General features: G+C 45.8%; 1 protein-coding gene across 2 annotated transcripts in view; it reads left to right on the top strand.

The window, feature by feature from the left end:
* LOC119399011 (uncharacterized) overlaps positions 1-19,735 on the top strand; it is a 68,235-nt gene that overhangs the window by 17,335 nt on the left and 31,165 nt on the right. For both annotated transcript variants that reach the window (XM_037665837.2, XM_037665829.2), the window contains exons 2-6: positions 1,528-1,797; positions 1,885-2,151; positions 4,509-4,621; positions 14,892-15,126; positions 17,304-17,438. In XM_037665837.2, the coding sequence (XP_037521765.1) occupies positions 1,528-1,797; positions 1,885-2,151; positions 4,509-4,621; positions 14,892-15,126; positions 17,304-17,438 (1,020 nt within the window). The remainder of the gene's footprint in view (positions 1-1,527; positions 1,798-1,884; positions 2,152-4,508; positions 4,622-14,891; positions 15,127-17,303; positions 17,439-19,735) is intronic.

The raw sequence follows: 19,735 nt of genomic DNA, 5'->3' as shown, positions 1-19,735 counted from the left end.
AGCGCGCGCTGTCACCGCGTCGTGATGTACGCGCCGGGGGAAAACGAGGGAGCAAGATTGGCGGCGTTGAGGAGTGGGAGGGGAGGCGGTGTCATTCTCTGATGTGGTAAGAAGGGCGAAACGTCCACTCTCGTCAATTACGGTCAGCGCTAGCGCTGGTTCGACCGACACTGCGTGGGAAGCCGGTGAAACGAATTAAATGAAAAAAAAAATTGACGTTTGTGTCTCCAACAAATGCGTTCGCCTCCTCTATACGTCTACTACCACTGCTTGCCACGGCGAAACGAGGAAAGCGGTGGCGTGCGTGCATGCGCGCAGACGCACGCCTCCGTCGCACGAATCGCGCTCGTTTATCACTGTTTAGACCAGGGTGCTCCGGCCTGGGCGTTATCGCTGTGTTTCTTACTGACAACGGTATTCCGAACTATATAAAAATCACGAGAGTCCACCTAATTGACGGTGGCGCGACGACGGCTCCCGACTAAAAGCGCTCGATCGCCGAACCGTGCGTCTGTTCTTAGCTTCCGAGTATACCGCCGATGGAGACCCACATTCGTGTTTTCCTCGTTCAGTTCAACAAGTCCTAGGTCCTCCTGGTCATTCTTTATTTCTTTTCTATTTTTCCATTTTGGTTCGTGCGGTGAGTCTTTGTTCACTCGCCCTGAACATGTGATGACCTGGAACGCCGCGCCAAGCGACTGCTGCGTTCGAGGCTTGCGAGTGTGGGAAATAAAGGCTCGCCGCTTAATAGAAAACATCTGACGCTGTGCTTCGCTAGGTGGGTTTCCACCGTGCTTTTAAATTGTGACACTTCATTTGCCCAATTAGTTAATGACTTTCTAAATCTGCTCTTAGTTGGTGTTGTTTGGTTGAGAGTGATTAGGAGGATAATGATTATCTGTGAAAATAATTTGTGCAGCAAACACCGAGGTTAAATATTAGCAAAGGTTGTTCTGCAATTTAGTGCGCATTTGGAAGAAATCATCGACGATCTAATTGCACGCGAACTATATATATATATATATATATATATATATATATATATATATATTATATATATATATATATATATATATATATATATATATATATATATATATATATACTTTCTCTTTTGGGTGCGTGTTCGCGCTGGTACTTCCTTGCTCCATAATGAACCAACTCGCCCACAGAGGAAACCGCTAATATGGTGTTTATGCTTCTTTCCCAATCGTTTTTATTTTTATACTTGCTAGTTCCAGTATCGCTATATACCGAACATCGTTGCTAGCGCGTTTATTTTCTTTGTATACTTGGATGGCAATTTGCATTGTTTTCGTAGATAAATTACTACACCAGAAATTACACGAAAATGAATTCATCCGTTTCCTTGCGTCCGGCCGACAGCGCTAAACAGCGCTTGTCATGTTGCATGACGGCTATGCAACAATTCATTCATTCATTCATTCATTCATTCATTCATTCATTCATTCATTCATTCATTCATTCATTCATTCATTCATTCATTCATTCGTCGGTTGACCGCAGGCAAAGTGAGCTTCGAGAAGCTGACCAACCTGGACTTTGCGGGCAGCGCGTACTACACGATCCGCAACCTGTCGCTCTACGAGTGCCAAGGCTGGTGCCGCGACGAGAAAGAGTGTGTGGCTGCCGCCTTCAGTTTCGTGCTCAATCCGCTGGCGCCTCAACAGGAGACCACCTGCCTGCTGCAGAACAGCACGCAGGCGCGCAAGCCCACCGCCAGGCCCCAGAGGGCTGTCAACCTCTACTACCTCGTCAAGAACCACATACGCTCAGGTCAGTCACACTGAGGGCCAGGAAATAAACCATTCCAGCGCCAACAGCCTAGGTTCATCGCGGGGTTTCTTTCGTTCGCGCGCGCAGAGAAAATCTGCGACCGGCTATGGTCGTTCGAGCGGTTCCCCAACAAGATGGTGCGCGGCCACGACACGGCGGTGCTCTTCACGGCCAGCAAGGACTCGTGCCTGGCGGCCTGCCTCAACGAGGACCGCTTCGTGTGCCGCTCGGCCGAGTTCAATTACGTCACCCTGCAGTGCCACCTGAGCGACGTGGACCGCCGATACGCGGGCGTCCAGGAGAAGTACGGCGACGCCATCGGTGTCGACTACTTCGAGAACGCCTGCCTAGAAGGTGCCCGCAGTTTCTTTCTTCCATGTTTTTCTCATTCGGTGGCCTCGTCGATATTGTGGTACAGTGTGATACAGCTGACATGCTTGAACATCTGATGACGGGCTTGAACATCGTGCCAATGTTACCAGTGTGCCACTAGGTCCACTAGCTCATTGTTTTCCTTGAGAGCGTTTCTCTTCTTTTTTCCCACTCCGCCAGCGTAGGGTAGCCAACCGGACATGTTTCTGGTTAACCTCCCTGCCTGCCCCTTTTGTTTTCTTCCTTCCTTGTGTCGACAAAAACGTGGACGGCTGCGCCGCAGTGCTTGCTAGGTTTGCGGCAAAGCCCTCTACACCCAACTTAACAACTCGTGTGGTCAGAAAACGCGCGGTAAAAAAATGCTGCCGATCGGCAGTCGAGGCTCCTGAAAACATGTGCGCCAAACATTTAGCGCAGCACGACGCCTGGAATTTGCAATTATTTCTCAAAGTCAGCTAGAAATCGCTCGCTATTCTCTCGACAAATGATGCTATGACTCCAATGACTGCGCCATAAACAGCGTCCACGGTCATTGGCTGATTTTAGCATCATGAGCTGCACAGTTACCGCGGCCGCCGCAGGATGCCGCCACGTGCCCGCGCACTCGCTCGCGATCACGCTGGAAGTAAACCGCGCGTTCGAAGGAAAGTAAAAAATATTCAAGGTCACGTCTCGCGCTGAGAAACGGACGTAGCATCTTGCACCCTTGTCACCCCCCCCCCCCCCCCTCCCTGCGTAACTTTCAGCGCGCTCACTGGTAGGAAAGGAGAGAGAAGGCGCTTAAAGGAGTACTGACACGAATTAAATTTTTTTTTTCGGATTGTTGCTCTAAATAAAAGTACTGGTGTCGAGAAACCTAAAACGAGTATTGTGGTGCCTGGGAATGCGTCGAATATATTTTAATTACCGCTACCTTAAAAAGACACTTTCGGTTTCAGTATAGAGGGGGCGGATTCTCAGTGACGTTTCATAGTAGTGTGACGTCACGCGGGTACAGAAACTCGCGACGTACTAGCGGCAAATGTGTCATCTGCTCTTGGTGCACATAAACAATGAGTGAATTGTCGTCCAGTGACCCTGACAGTGATTTCTGCGATTTAGGCAGCATGCAGGACGCAGAGCTCGCAAACTCGGGGAAACTGTGTTGACTCGTAGGGATAATCTCCATTGCAGTGAGGCTGGCTTGCAGATGCTCAGCGACGAAAACTTCAAAGTCAAATTAAAATATTTTATACGTGTTCTCCGACTCCGGTGTGTGGACAGCGTTCACACTGCATACCAAGGCAACGAAAAATGTCCCTTTTGCGATGTCTCAAGATCGTGACAGTACTCCCTTAAAGCGTGCGACAAACGCCTGTAACTTCGCTCGTACTTGACGCATTCTAAAACATTTTACAGAAGTCGATTCCTGAGGTAACAAACTGCTTTACTGAAGCCATTCGATGATTACATGGAAAAGTGTTGCAGGGCCCCTGTAATGCAACAATCTTTCCAATTTTCAGCACGAACGTATAAAAAGAATGGATAATTTACCCCGTAGATTGCATAGTAATATCGTGAAAGCGCACTTTTTGTTAGAAAACATTACTAATCACCCTTGAAACTGTGATATTTTCAAGTTAAAGCGCATTTTTTCAACAGGACACCTGAATTAGGATCGACTACTGCATTGATTAATACAAAATATCGTTTTCTCATTGTAATATACCCACATCTCCGATTCTGAAGCCCTTAGGACAACTTCCAAAGCATGTGCTGTTCTGTGTAAGTTAATTCACATCGACGGAAACGTTGCGTATAGCTGAACTTACAATATTACTCGAGATACATACGTCCTTGCTCTTAGAAATGACGTACGTTTTAAATTTGTTTTCAAGTGCTGTGCTTTGTTCGCACTCAGAAAATATTTGTCTAAACATCTGCCGTCTTCTCTATTTGCTCGAGATGACGTGGGGCCGGGGAGCGTGACACCAACTTTTTTTTTCAAGTTCAGTCGTCCCTTCCTACTTCTCCTTTCCATTCTCGTTCGGCCTCTTGCCATGAAAACGAAACTCTGTTTGAGTAAGTTTCGACATTTTTAACCACAAATTCAGTAGGTTCCGATAAACAGACGCATAATTTAAGGATGCGCTCACTTTTTCACTATTAGCAGGCATGACTAGTTAGTATCCGCACCTACAGCCTCATTTTCCTTCGTCATCCCTCTTACTTCTTGCGCACTTTGAATAAATTAAGTATTTGCCTTCTTCTTTGTGACAGGAGTCAGCGTCTCGCGTAGCTGTACCCCCTCTCCCTCTACTCTTGCTGATTGTGCTGCGTCATCTTTTGCCCTTAAACAGCGAGCGCCGTCTGCTCGGGTATGAGGACGTACGACTTCGCTCAAGTGGGAGTGTCGCAAGACGTGGTGACGCACTACGTTGATCTCAACTTCTATCCGGACAAGGAACTACTGGTGAGTGTAGCTTCGTGCTGGGTTATTTCGAACTTCAAATTCAAGTTTGATAGTATTCAGTTCAAAACGAACCTAATACTATCAAATTTAGATTAAACGAGTTCTGCGACACCTTTCGCGTTTCATCGACGACACCTTCCTTCCCGTTTCTGTATACCCTTGCGGCGAACAACGTTGCAAAGGTACTCAGTTCTGGAGCAGCATGTGCGGTGCTTGCGACTTTTAGTCGGTCATGACTAGAGGCCGGATTTTTAGGCATTAAAAAAAGCGCGTTTTAGGCGCCACAAATAGGCAGGCAAAACAAAGCTTTAGGCCTCCAACGTCGTTAATATAAGCACAATAAATTTTTATATAAATGCATATTACTTCAAAACAAAGACGTGCGCGACCTGTATCTACGACAGGCAAGCAAGAAATATTGTTTATGATGGCACAGAGGCGCCAACAGTTGAAAATAGCCGTGCAATTGTCATCTTCCCCTCACGGTACGCAGAACACGGTCTCTCCTTTTATTCTGCAGCATAGCGAGTCAAGTGTCCACTGTCGAATAAACACACCCCTGGGTCTTTTTTTTTTTTTTTTTTTCGGCACGGCGGGGAAGGGCAGAGCAGGAGCAGATAGCCAGACCGCTAAAAGACCAGAATGGAGGGAAGCCTCGTATTGGCCGGGCTGAATCGCGTAGGGACGACTTCTCCCCCGTCGGTGAACGCCTTAAAAAGTAAATCACAAAAAAAAAGGAAGCCACGTGCACACCAAATTTTTCTTTTTTTTTTTTCCTTTGCTCTCTGCTGTTTCGCACTCGCCAACCGCTCGCGCCATGTCAGCGCGGTGGCGTATGCAGGCCCGCGCGTCCCATTTCACTGCTGCTAGCGGTTGTTTCCGGAAGTTGGCTGAACTAGAGGACTAGGTTGAGCCCCATAGAGTTCTGAACCGTCAATGTTGCCCGGTAACATCAATAACGGTCCCAAAGTGGAGACGAAAGCGAAGCTTGAGGCTAAATAGTGTTCATATAGGCCCGGAGTTTGAAAATAAGCATTTATATGCACTTGTAGGCATTTAGGCACAAACGCCAAAAATAGGCCCTTATATGCACAATAAAAACACTATAGAAGCCCTTCTTAACCTCTAATTCATGCTCATATATCAAAGTGACGCGATAGGAAGGCATGGAACAAAACAGGCAATTGTCTAAAATCTGGTCTCTATAGCCATGTCTCATGGGTGACTGGGCTTCTAATCTCTACGGATTGTCTTTTTTTCTTCTCTACAGCTTTACGAGATATCTCTGTGACATATGTTCGCTCATATGGGGCATGACTAGATGAGACGCAGGAAAGGGTGAAGAGGGTTGTCGAAGGCTATTATTAAGCGTTGCTTTGATGGGTTTGATAATTTTTGACAACCAAGAGCTGCTCATATAGAATATGAAAAAATGAAAAGGAAGAACGCGTGACTGAAAAAGACAGAGCGGTTTTTCTTTCCAACACAGGCACCTGATATCTGCACCAATTGAAATGAGTTCACATGCACATTTGCAACGTGCCGTTATTTCACGCGTCGGTACTTCCCCTGTATAATGAGTGAATAAAAGTAAAAAAAAGTAAACGAATGAATTCGCTAGTGTTCTATAGAAACCTTTTTTTTTTTTAATGGAGCTCATGAAGTATAAAAAGAGAAGGTCGCTACACAGTAAACTGTGTAACTGGTTACGGCCGGGCATAGTTTTTTCGGCCACTACGTGTGACATACGCACATGGCGAATGTCATTGGTTTTTGTAAACCAAGAAATGTGATCACAGACGATGAGTGGTGTATTATTTCACCTTTGTCCTTGATTTGATGACAAATGTCCTGCCTCTTGTTGCACCCATGATGATGATCTACGTATAATGGTAAATCATCTGGCCGTTTTGAACAATAAGGGGTTGTTTTACATACTGCACTAGATAATACTATCTCTTCTTTACCTATTTTTTCTTTATACAAGCTTCTATTTTTATCATATACTGTTCTCTACTCTTGTAAGAACTCCGGTTCTATTCAGCAAAAGCGAGAGGGGCCCGCGCTTACTGAGGTCGCGTCATCGCACCTCAGCGTTGTCCTGCGGTGACTCGTCGGCGCCCCATTCGTCGAACGCGAGTGCGAGCTTAACCGAGCGAGCGGGCACGCGGTCGGTGTTTCCGGATTGGACGTCTCGGTGCGGGACAACGGACGATCTTGACCGTCAGGCGTGGCTGGACAAGAACGCTTCTTTTTTTGCCACTGACACGGGCGTTTCACGCCGCTTCAGTTCACCGCACACCTCTTTGCGCGGCGGGGGGACCACGCACAAAAGACAGCTGAGCAAACGCGTCCGGCGCAACCGATCAACACCACCCGGGCGGCGTTTAGGTCAGGCGAGAGCGTGAAATAACGGTGCGCGGCGCCATCGGCCCGTGGGCAGTGCGCGCGCACCGCTCCGAGCGTTTCGGTGGATGGGCCGCCGCCCGTCCCACCGCTTCGACGCCACTTGACCGTGTCAAGAAGCAGTCTTTTTCCCTCGTGCAAGAGTATCGCTGCCATGGCGCTGTAATCGCTGAAACTTACCTTTACCCGCGTGTCGGGTTCCGTCGCTTCGTGCTCTCGCCACCGGCGGCACTTTCTTCTCGCAGTCGTGCTCTCCCTCGGACTTTCTTGACGAGAAGTTCGATACCGCCTCGTGCGCCACCGATGACGGCGCTGCGAACGGCGCTCCGGTGACGCAAGCAGAGGGATTCGGTTTTTGTCGTCTGCTAGGCTCTGGCTAGAAGGGCTTCATTTTCATTGCAGTTTGCTGGCGTAGCATGGCGCTCCTCGATTACTAGCTGGGTGATTCCACGTAAGATCGAACAAACGATGGCTGGTCGACCTCTCAAATTTATTTCAAAATTTTAAATATTATTGCCTGATGAGTGGAAAGAAGAGATCCGCAATTTGTTTTGCCGCCAAAAATTTTTTCGAACCACAGGAAATCAATAATGACGAAGAGGTGGAGTGGAGCGCTCATCCGCTCTGCTGTTTTGGCCAACTTTCGTTATGAATTGCACAAAATATATTAAAGTTAGGTAGCTGAAATTTATTTACCTAAATATATGCATGTTTTTGCTTCTGCTCAGGTATTTTTATTTTTTATGTGTAGTGCAGATGTTTTTATAAAGAACCTCAAAAATGGCCCAATCGGCAAAATTTTCTTTACTCTGAAGGTCTTTATCTCAAAAATGCCTTGTAGCAGAGGTACGAAAATTCCGCATTACGTTCTTCGTACGCGTATCTACCAAACTGCCAAATCTTGTATTTATATAACTTTTCAGTAAAGAGATATGATCGGGCTAAGTTCAAGAAAACACCGAACAATGAAAACTTCTGACGACAATTAAAAAAAAACCTCATTTTTTAAATTTCTTAAACTTTGTCCACTTATTCTCCTCCACATCAGCTTTCACAATCATTAAAAACATGTTGCATAATGTCGTTGCACTAATAGTTACGGACCCTCCAATGAGACCCTTAGGCAAGGATGGGCAATTCCGACTTCTTGCCCAGCAAGTGTATAAAATGCAGGCAGGATTGAATTTCTTTTTATTAAAAGGTCAGCAGGTACCTAAAAAGGTGTCGCCGGCACTGAAGACGTTAATTTTGAAATTATTTCGTCACTGCAGCGGCCACGAGCGCGGAGCTACCGAGTAGGCGCGCGCGCACCCGAGATGCTCGTTGTAAGAGACGGCGCAGTGAGAGCTCGTTCTCGCGTCCTCAGACCGATTGAGTTCGAAACAGCAACACCTCTCGGGTGACTTGAACGCACGTGCACTGGAGCTTCGCTATTCTATCCGCCCTCTGATCGCATCTCAGCTAGGCGCTGATAACACGGCGGAGATGGAAGCAAGATGAAAACTCTATAAGGGAGCTATGAGCGCTCGCTTCACGCACGCTGCTGCCACAGAAACTGCGCTGCGCCATTTGCGATCAGTGGAAAGCATGAACGTGGCGCTCCAGTGGCAAAGCAAAATATGGATTGTCAAAGGAAAGAAAAGCAAAACTATCGGTAACCGGATGCGCTTGTCTATATTAGATGTCGGCAGCAGACGGCGTGAACTGGCCGCGCATTCGGTGCGCTGTTCACACTTCATTCGGCGCGGATAGTTCTTGTGCTTTGCTCTTACTCTACTCCTCCTGTGCGTCTCATGACGAGAAGGTATAGCTCTGAATGAGTCTATTGTGGAGACTACCTTTCGAAGCACAAGAAGCTTAAAGGAGTACTGACACGAATTTAAAAAAATTTCGGATTGTTGCTCTAAATAAAAATACTGGTGTCGAGAAACGTAAAACGACTATTGTGGTGCCTGGGAATGCATCCTATATATTTTAATTAGCGCCACCTTAAAAAGACACTTTCGGTTTCGATATCGAGGGGGTGGCTTCTCAGTGTCGTTTCATAGCAGTGTGACGTCACGGAGATACAGAAATTCGCGACGTACTAGCGGGAAATCCGTCATCTGCTCGTGGTGCAATAGACAACGATGAGTGAATTGTCGTCCAGTGACCCTGACAGTGATTTCTACGATTTAGGCTGCATGCAGGACGCAGAACTCGCGAACTCGGAGGAACTGTCTTGACTAGTCGGGATAATGTCCTTGCAGTGTGGCTGGCTTGCAAATGCTCAGCGACGAATACTTCAAAGTCAAATTAAAATATTTTATACGTGTTCTCCGACTCCAGTGTGTGGACAGCGTGGACACTGCATACCAACGAAGCAAAAAATGTCCCTTTTGCGATGTCTCAAAATCGTGTCAGTACTCCTTTAATTATTGCAATGAAGCCAAAATTTCGCAGAGTTACCGATCTAGACATAAATGCTTTGAAGGAACGTTTAACGCCCGAAAGATCAGTGACTGTCAGTGAGACGGACTACTTGTGCTACGCGTGCTTTTGCTACCACTTCACGGAAGATCCTCACGGAAGGCACAGTTTAACGATGACATTCTTATGCCCCCTGAAAAAGAAATCGACGCAATTAACCAGATCACAGCGACTACCGGTGCACGTGCGTTCAAGTCACCCGAGAGGTGTTGCTGTTTCGAACTCAATCGGTCTGAGGACGCGAAAACGAGCTCTCACTGCGCCGTCTCTTACAACGAGCATCTCGGGTGCGCGCGCACCTACTCGGTAGCTCCGCGCTCGTGGCCGCTGCAGTGACGAACTAATTTCAAAATTAACGTCTTCAGTGCCGGCGACACCTTTTTAGGTACCTGCTGACCTTTTAATAAAAAGAAATTCAATCCTGCCTGCATTTTATACACTTGCTGGGCAAGAAGTCGGAATTGCCCATCCTTGCCTAAGGGTCTCATTGGAGGGTCCGTAACTATTAGTGCAACGACATTATGCAACATGTTTTTAATGATTGTGAAAGCTGATGTGGAGGAGAATAAGTGGACAAAGTTTAAGAAATTTAAAAAATGTTTTTTTTTTTAATTGTCGTCAGAAGTTTTCATTGTTCGGTGTTTTCTTGAACTTAGCCCGATCATATCTCTTTACTGAAAAGTTATATAAATACAAGGTTTGGCAGTTTGGTAGATACGCATGCGAAGAACGTAATGCCGAATTTTCGTACCTCTGCTACAAGGCATTTTTGAGATAAAGACCTTCAAAGTAAAGAAAATTTTGCCGATTGGGCCATTTTTGAGGTTTTTTATAAAAACATCTACACTACACATAAACACTAAAAATACTTGAGCAGGAGCAAAAACATGCATATATTTAGGTAAATAAATTTCAGCTACCTAACTTTAATATATTTTGTGCAATTCATAACGAAAGTTGGCCAAAACAGCAGAGCGGATGAGCGCTCCTCTCCACCTCTTCGTCATTATTGATTTCCTGTGGTTCGAAAAAAATTTTGGCGGCAAAACAAATTGCGGATCTATTCTTTCCACTCATCAGGCAATAATATATAAAATTTTGAAATAAATTTGAGAGGTCGACCAGCCATCGTTTGTTCGATCTTACGTGGAATCACCCAGCTGTATTTTCTTATATTGTTATATATAGATGGCTGTCAAAATTTCAGGAGGTTAAGAAACGTTTACATTTAATGTATATTCTTTATACCCACAGCCATCGCGGTCCAGATCATGCCCCCGAGTTTGTAGTGTAACTCATCGGGCAAGGTGGTGTTAAAATATCCTACCTGAGAGCGCGAACGTCTCGCCATGCAAGTTAACGAGATTCTACGTAGCTCTGGAAGCGAAGTGCGATCAATTTCAGGATTTATTCGTAAAACTTGGCGTAGTATAAGCAGCACTTAAATTGAGTAGAACTAAATTTCACACTTCACTCACAATTTTAGTCATGTGAACCTGTGTATACAAAACGTATGTCGACAAAAAATTGATAAGTTCACCGACAAGTCGTTTGTTCCGGACAAACGGCGTGGATTTGGCGAGTTGGTACGGCGTATTAAAACTTGTTGCACGTACTGCCGGAGTCGAGTCAAACGCGAGCAGTTGGTTCGCGTGGTGTAGTTTGCACCCTCATGATTAGAGATTGATACGCTGATGCGGTCTGCCGCTCGTGCGCCATATTAATGCTTTCGATCGCGCAAAGCTGCCTAAACTGATGCACGCACCTGTCAATGGTGATGACTGAACGGCGCGCGCTATACCGTTGCTAGCGTTTGGGTCACGCGCTCCGCTGTTAGCATTTTATTTAACGCCGATAGTGCAACTTGGTAAAAAGTAGGAATAATCGGTGAACGGGGCCAGGAAAAGGAGAAATGACGCTCTTTCCCACCCCATTTTTGGCCCATTTGGCCATTTATTGCTATTCATTACCGCGCTGGACAGTCAGTCAGTCAGTCAAAAACTTTATTGATATAGGTCCTGAGGAGTTTAAGCCGCCGGGGGATCCAAGATTGAATATTATTTCGTACAATGATCACACCACGCTTTATCAGGACTCGACCGTTGCGAGTGATTTACTCTCTTTTATTCCAAATGCATCTTATTACGACTTTCCGATAAGAATTTTTTGTATTTATCTACGTTAGTATGATTACACTAATTCTGTTCAGCGAAGTTTCAGACAACGGTGAACGAGTCAGAAAAATTCGATTTATCAAAGTAGGGATTAAAATATGTTGCATAAAAGAACTCCGGAAAACCTGTAAATATTTCATAGCACCGTCGGGAATCCCCTTGTTCATCGTGCTCCCAATCTTCCAAATCATCTCGTCTAAATTTTAAGTATTATGACGAGCTTCCAAGCAGCTGCTGATAACTTGGATCTGATCAAAGGTTGTCGCGCGCAAGGATCACTTAATTTATTTGAATGACATCACACGTCGTTTTTCATGCGCTTAAAGCTACGAACAACAGAACTGAACAGACGGAACAGGCTTGGCAACTGAACACACGCAGCACGCTGTATGCAAACATTGCAAGCCGAAGTCCAAAGGCTACAGTCAGTGATCGAAAACGGGCTGGCAAGTCATTATGAGTGGGCCATGCACGGTCATAAAGCAGTCACGACAAGAATTCCACTGCAAATATGCAGATGCATGTATACGGCTTGGCTAGCAGACGACACTGGGAGAAATCGAAACTGATCGTGCTCTTGACGGCAACTCTGTTCGCTTTTGTGGAGCATTTTGCTTTAAAATTCAGTACAAGTTGTTTTATGAACTTGACCACTAATGTTTCAGTAACTCGAGCAGCAGAGACTGACCGGCAGCGTCGAGCAGCCTTTACGTAGCGAGGGCACGCACGCCGACCAAACCTTGCGCCGACCGGCACCCGAGTCCCTCAGCTGACGTCACACGCGAGAGGGCGCCACTCAAAGATCTCGAGGCGAATAGCTCGAGCGTCAAGTCAGGCGTAGTATCGGCGGCAACAGCAGCAAAATCCGCGATCGAATTGCCATGCACGGCGTTGTACCGAGCAGTAAGATCAGACTTGTACTAACCTGTACTTGCTTAAAAATGTGGGAAGGGTTTTCGCCGAAGGAGGATTATCGCCGACACTCCGGAAATTATAGGCTGTCAAGAAGTAAATAAAGAACAATGCCGATGCTTTCAGATAGACGGTACTCGTTTAAAACACGTTATCTAATACGAAAAAGAAAGCAAGAAGAGAAGGAAAGAGGTCACACTAGTTAAAGGACCCCTGACACCGAATTTGGAAACTCGAGATGCTTGTGTTGTTTGATAGTCCTGCATGCGGGGTCACTTCTGACCGATTACGAGTGACGAGCGTTGCCTTTAAGATATTTTAATCTGGTTTTAAAGTAAGCCTGAGTGCTCATCTGAATTTTGAACTCCTATCAACATAACCACTAGTATGACGTAGACGTAGGCCCCTTGTGACGTTGCAGAGGTAAAGCAAGTGTTGTCGACGTCACAGACAGAAATATGCGTGGTGCACGGTATATTGCGAAACATGTTTGCTTTTTGCTCCTCCCACCTTCTCCTTCTTCGGTACGTGTCGGCAGGCAGCGTGAACTCTCCGTGTGTGGGTTCTCCAACTGGCAGTTCAACAAGTGCGTGGCTGACGTCACCCAATACTGAGCGCACGTCATCACGCGTGCCCCGAGGCGCGACCGCCGCTGCGCGGCGCTAGTTTCTTATCCTCTTTCGGCGCGCGTTTTGAACCTACACTAAAAATGACCACAATTAACGCTGCTAGGATTATTTAGACATCACGTTGGAGGATTTACGGTGTCATTCCGTGATTGCAAGACTTAGACCTACTTATTACAACATAAATGTCACAAACAAAAAATCGGCTGTCAGGGGCCCTTTAAGCTATATAAGAAACTGTGGCGCACCAGTGTCAGGTTACCGGATGCCAACTTTCCCATCGGTTATCAATCCATGAAAAACAGCTACAGTAAGAAACGTTTTCTCACGCTTAGATGGAGCGCTACTATACTATAAGTAAGGGACTCGCGCTGTAGAGCGCACAAACATTTCACTTTCATCTTTGCAATTTCTGCGCACTAAAGCACACCGTAAAGATGATTTTTTACAACTAGGCCGTCTCGCAGTAATGTTTCAGTTTCACTTTCTGTGCTTGAAGCTATGCGCTCAAGTCTGTAATGCCGCCACTGAACTGCAGCGGCGGTTGTTTGCGTACTTCAGTTATCTTGCAAACGTGTTTTTCTTTTTCTCTCTCAGCATTTAATTTGCCTTAAGGCAGGCTTTCAAATATAACAAATTATTTAAAACGTGCCAATTACTGATTCTGTGTTGTGCAGCTTAACCTGGATGTAGAAATTCGGTTCTTTTATCTATCAAGCGTGGAGACCAATTACTACCAAACTGAGTCACAGAGCTATGAAATAATTCGCATGATGTAAAAGAGCGTAGCATTACCGAGTGTCGGCAGCATGGGTATCTATTAAATGCTAATCGTTTCTTTGGGAACCAAAGGCACTTTAACTGTTTCTTTCTTTCTATCTATCTATCTATCTATCTATCTATCTATCTATCTATCTATCTATCTATCTATCTATCTATCTATCTATCTATCTATCTATCTATCTATCTATCTATCTATCTATCTATCTATCTATCTATCTATCTATCTATCTATCTATCTATCTATCTATCTATCTATCTATCTGTCTATCTATCTATCTATCTATCTATCTATCTAATTTTGGCCAATTAGAAAACAACTACAGTTTAGCTAGTTTTTATTAAATTGGATATCACGGCCAAAAGAAGAAGGGAGGAGGAGGAGAAGGAGAGAAAGGAAAGGCAGGGATGTTAACCAGTCTAGAAGGACCGGTATGCTACCCTACACTCCTTCTCTCTCTATCTTTATATCTCCCCCATCCCCTCTCGCCAAAAAAAGAAAAAAAAAAGACATTCTGGTAATATTCGTGGTTTCTCAACAAGACCAAACAACAACATGCTGGCGGCCTTATTCATGTACCGAATGATATGTTTTTTTTTTGCGTTTTTTGTATTGTTTGTGCAGGATAACTGATTGACTGTTGCCAGAAAAGCCGCTCAACCTGTAATATGAAATGCATGGTTGCTTGTGTGTCTTAACAGAAGTTGTGCGGCAGTGCCTGCCTCAACTGGTAGTTGACTTAGTGCGGTAATATGTTTGCACTGCCACCTGGAAAGCGCGTCAGAGCCAGTGATCAAAGGTGTATACGTTCAGTCCGCGCGTGAGTGCTGTATGGCCTGGAAACTTGTGAGACCACCGGCTTTGTCGTCAACCACCACGTCCCCGCTGCTGGTATCGCACAGGTGAACAGCAAGTCGGAGTGCCTGCGCGCCTGCACTGTGGACAACGACTTCGTGTGCCGCTCGGTGCTGTACAAGCCTAGCCAGGATGGCGCCATGCAGGGCTCCTGTTCAGTCTTCCACGTCGACCACCTCATGCTGCCCGACGGGGCGGCCACTTTCGCGGGCTCTAGCCCGCCGCTGCCGTTGCTGGACACCGGCGAGACTAAGGGCATCTACCTGGAGTCGCGCTGTACAAGTGAGTGTGCTCGAACGCTCCAGGTTGTTGTGGCGTATACGCATATGCGACAGTAAAATGAGGCATGTATAGCATTTTGAATGCAAGTTCGGCACGGCGCAGTCGTGTTTATTTCACCATTGTAAATGACAGCGCAGAAACGACCGACGAACACACAGAGACAAACGAGCGCTGAGTTCCAACTAGTTTACTTTTTAAGAAACGCGCAGTTCATAGCACTGACATGTCACAAGGAACAGAAAATCACGCATGATGTGATTCTCTGTTCCTTGAGATATGTCAGTGCTATAAATATATTTATTTATTTATTTATTTATTTATTTATTTATTTATTTATTTATTTATTTATTTATTTATAGGTACTGCGATCTTTTTTCAAGATCTTGGCAGCGTGGTACATAATAGGTGCACACAACAGAAAATAGCAATGGGAAACGATCGTATGAATTTCTTCACACATGCGCTTTCAAGAACAAAATAAAAAGGCAAGTGACGTTATTCTAACAATTTTCAAATCGAACAGAGAATCCGTTAGCACAAGTGAAATAAAAAGAAAAAAAAAGCACATGAAACATCACAGCCAGACAAGGAAAACTGCTAGCTACTGAAGGTGTGACTCGAATTGCGATAGCGAGTCCTGTGTAACAGTTTTATCGGGCAGTTTGTTCCAGTTGACTATCGTTCGAGGAAAGAAAGAGTACTTGAAACAGTTAACACGTGTAGTGAATGGAGTAACAGCTTGTGAGTGTGTGTGCCTGGTAGCGTAACCTGTTGTATATGCAAGATGTGACGTGTCGATCTTGTACTGACCTTTTATTAACTGAAAAAAGAATTTTAGGCGACCTACACGATTTCGATGACTTATAGCAGGTAGGCCCCTTTGAGATACGAGGTTAGTGATTGAAGTGCGGCCATACGTATTGTAGATGAATCTAACAGCCTTTTTCTGTAAGCTTTCTAGTTTTGCTATGTCGGTTTTAGTGAACGGGTCCCATATAATGACGGCGTATTCTAAAATAGGACGGACGAGTGTTTTATATGCCAACAAACGTACTGTTGGTGTGGACGATTTTAATACACGCCTTAAAAAGAATAACTTACGCCTGCAATTTGCTAGCACTTTGTCAAGGTGTTTTGACCACGAGAGATCACTTGCTATGTGAAGGCCTAAATTGTGTGTTTCTGCAAAAATAAGTCAGTTGGAAGTCAGCGCTCGTTTGTCTCTGTGTGTTCGTCCGTTGTTCTGCGCTGTGTCTTCCGATCACGAGCAACCAAATAGCCCGATTTACCGCCCTTGTGAAGGTCATTTCACCGGCGCGCTATCCACGCTGTGTGTGTGTGTGTGTGTGTGTGTGTGTGTGTGTGTGTGTGTGTGTGTGTGTGTGTGTGTGTGTGTGCGTGTGTTTGTGTGTGTGTGTGTGTGTGTGTGTGTGTTTTGCATGTGGCTGCATTGCATGCCATGCATGGGACATCCTCATAAACGAGTAACCGTATGCGACACTGACGTACTCGACCAAGGAATCTTGCAGCACGGATATGGCCGAGCGCGACATGGACGGGTCGACACCGTCGAATGCTTATAGTGCTTTCCTTATAGTGTCTACGAGAGGGGTAGTGTGATGACGGCAGAAGTAAAATAAATAGTAAATAAGTAACTATCGCGAGCGCCGAGGTTTCAGTTAACATTTTATAGCCGGAGTAATGTGGTTAGAATTAGTAAGGAGCCACGCTATCATATCAGGCCTGGTAGCCAGTGGTGTTTATTGTGAGCGGCGGAAGGCTGGGTGTGTCAATTTTTATCGCTATTTTTTTCTTCATGCCTAATAATTAATTTCGCGCCGAGATTACAGGTCAGGCTAACCACTGTAGTTCGCCAACGCCTCGTTAAATGTGGGTGAAGAGTATACAAACAAAGCAAAAGAGAACGGTCATTCGGAGTGCCTTCCTTTATGGCGCATTCAAGTGTGCCGCGCATCCCCGGGCGGGGACAATCGCGCCGGCTAAGGTCGGCGCTGACCCGGCAGCGTACTACAGCAGCAGCAGGCGGCTGCAGACACTGCTATCCCGTTCACGTCCGAGCCAAGTGGCCGCCGCGGCTGCTTTATGTGCGCTCTGCCTGGCGCCGCATGTGCGTTGGCTGACGCGATGCATGTCTCCCCTTCGCGTGTTGCTCGCAGACAGCACGAGGCAGTACACGGCCAAGCCCGGCACGCTCAAGAGTCCACCAAGCGAAACGAGGACTTCAACCAAGTCGCCCGTCTTCGCCGACTCGCCTGACCCTTCGTGCGACGCTTACGGGGTGTGCTACGACGGTGAGCGTGCGTCTGTCTTCGTCCGGCAATTAAGCGGCTCTCTTTTGATGACCTTGTACGTTGCGGCGTATAAACGGTGTTAAGAATGCCGCGCCTGTAAAAAAACAGGAGGCGTTCTTTTCGACCACGTCGCGACGGTATAATCTTTATAGCTATGTCAACGGATGACGGGGAGAATAATAAGCGTAAATTGTCTTTGTGAGCATCGCTGTAGGCTAGCTGTGCCGTACTACGTGTGGTGATTATTATCAATTTGTACACACGAAGAGTAAAGTGTCCTGTGTGACATGTCGTTATATGCAGTCACGGCTTACGATTCGTTAAATTTATCTGCAGCGGCATTATGTGTGGGGATATAGTGGAGCACCCCTTCAACGATGCGAGACACTCCAGCTCCTATGTGGGAAAGCTTGAAATCTTTCAGTACAATATTATAAAAGACAGTATTTCCCGCTTATTAAGCAGCCCTGTAGCAATATTACAGTAATCCTCCGCCAAGCTCCGGAATTTTCTCCCTCGACGTTCAAAACTGTTGTTAGCCGGGCTTGTTGGTACGATAACATTCTGATTCAAAGAAAGCCAACACGGAACCGAGACGCAACGCCGGTGCCATGGGTTTCCTCTGTGTCCTGCTTTCGCGCTGGTCGCATTTCTACCCCTCAATGTTGCCAGCTATTAAGACATATCCTAGTGTTTGTTAGCGAGAAGTGTTAAATTTGCTGAAAAATTGAAATTGCGGTATCTTTGATGCCTCCGAGTGTACAATTGCCTCTATAGGAAAGAATGAATTCGCGCCGATAATCTGCGGTAAATTGAAAGGACTCAAGATGAGACAATATCGAATCTTATTTTATGAAAGCCAGCGCGTTTGTAATCTTATTTTATAGTATTGCGGGAAATTGGTTGCCATTTTATCCAATGAAACGTAATAGCGCCAAGCAAGTGGCGCGGACATTTGAAGGATACCACCGCCTTCGCCTTCATGTTATCTCTCAGCCAGAAAATCCCCTGCAATACAGCTCGTACGCAGCAAGCGGTTTTCCTTCCACGTGGATGCAATGAATGTAGCTGTGGTCGCAGTATCTTTTACTCAGATAATGCTGTTGAATCCAGTCACTTCAAGTTTTTCCGTAGGGAGAGGAGTTGAACATAGTAGCCAGGACAGATGCGCGACAGATGCTCAATAAAAGTTGCTTTGGAGCCATTTCACTCTGTAAAGGTGGATAACCAGTGAAGCTCTAGCGCAGGTCTAGTCAACGGGCATTTATTTTCAATAATTTCACAATAGTGGTGACGTTAGCTTTGCGATTACTGCGATATACACTGATTGGTTCGGTTACAAGCTTAGACAGAATCTTGGCCAAAGTTTAGTCTACATATTGTACTGTTGTAGAGCAGTTGGGCGACTCGGGTTCGTGTGGCACTACAAACTAAACTCCTCTAGCACCAACTGAGTGAACCATTTCTTGTCTGGTTTTGAGATGTCCACATTGAAGCCTCCAACAGTGATCACTGGTGTAGTGTCATCACGGTTAACCCAGGGAAAGTGCGTGGTCATAAACTTCTCGATGTCACACTTGGGTGTGACTGGAGTTACACAAATGGGATTCCCGGTTCGGCAGCTGCTGCTTTGGTATACGTAAAAGCAGTGACGTCACCCCTGCCGGAGGCGCCATGTTCTGAAGCATTATTATTATTATTATTATTATTATTATTATTATTATTATTATTATTATTATTATTATTATTATTATTATTATTATAGGCGTGCGCAGAGTTCCCCATCGGGGGGGGGGGGGGGGCGAAGGTTCATCGCAGCGCCCCCCCCCCCCTACTATGTCAATGTACGAGCCAGATTTTGCGGCCCCCCCTCCTCTTAGGTGACTAGGGGGGTCAATGTATGGATCAGATTTCGCGCCCCCCCCCCCTGCCCCCCACCCCCTGTGCGCACGCCTATGATTATTGGCAAAGGGCTTGAAGCCTCCTTCCACTGCGGTTCGACCCGGTATGGCGCCATCTCCGGGATCGGCTTTTGTTTTTTTAATAGTTGAAGCACAAACACACACACACACAAAAATTGATGAACCCGCAAACAGATTCGTTGTAAAATTTATACTGGAAATAGCGCGTAGTCCCCCAGTATTTTTTTTTTCAAATTTTTTCTGGCTATTCTTGCTTTAGACGTGGTCAAAGTCAAAATAAAACGAGCACTAGCCTAAGGTCGAAAGAAAACAAACATAAAATGGCTGTTTTGGGGCTACTACGAGTCCCGTGGACGCGACGAAAAGAAAAAGGAT

The sequence above is a fragment of the Rhipicephalus sanguineus genome, chromosome 1 (genome assembly GCF_013339695.2).
Source record: "Rhipicephalus sanguineus isolate Rsan-2018 chromosome 1, BIME_Rsan_1.4, whole genome shotgun sequence".
Taxonomy (NCBI): Eukaryota; Metazoa; Arthropoda; class Arachnida; order Ixodida; family Ixodidae; genus Rhipicephalus; species Rhipicephalus sanguineus.
Note: the sequence above shows the minus strand (reverse complement) of the source record. Positions and strands in the feature narration are given on the sequence as shown.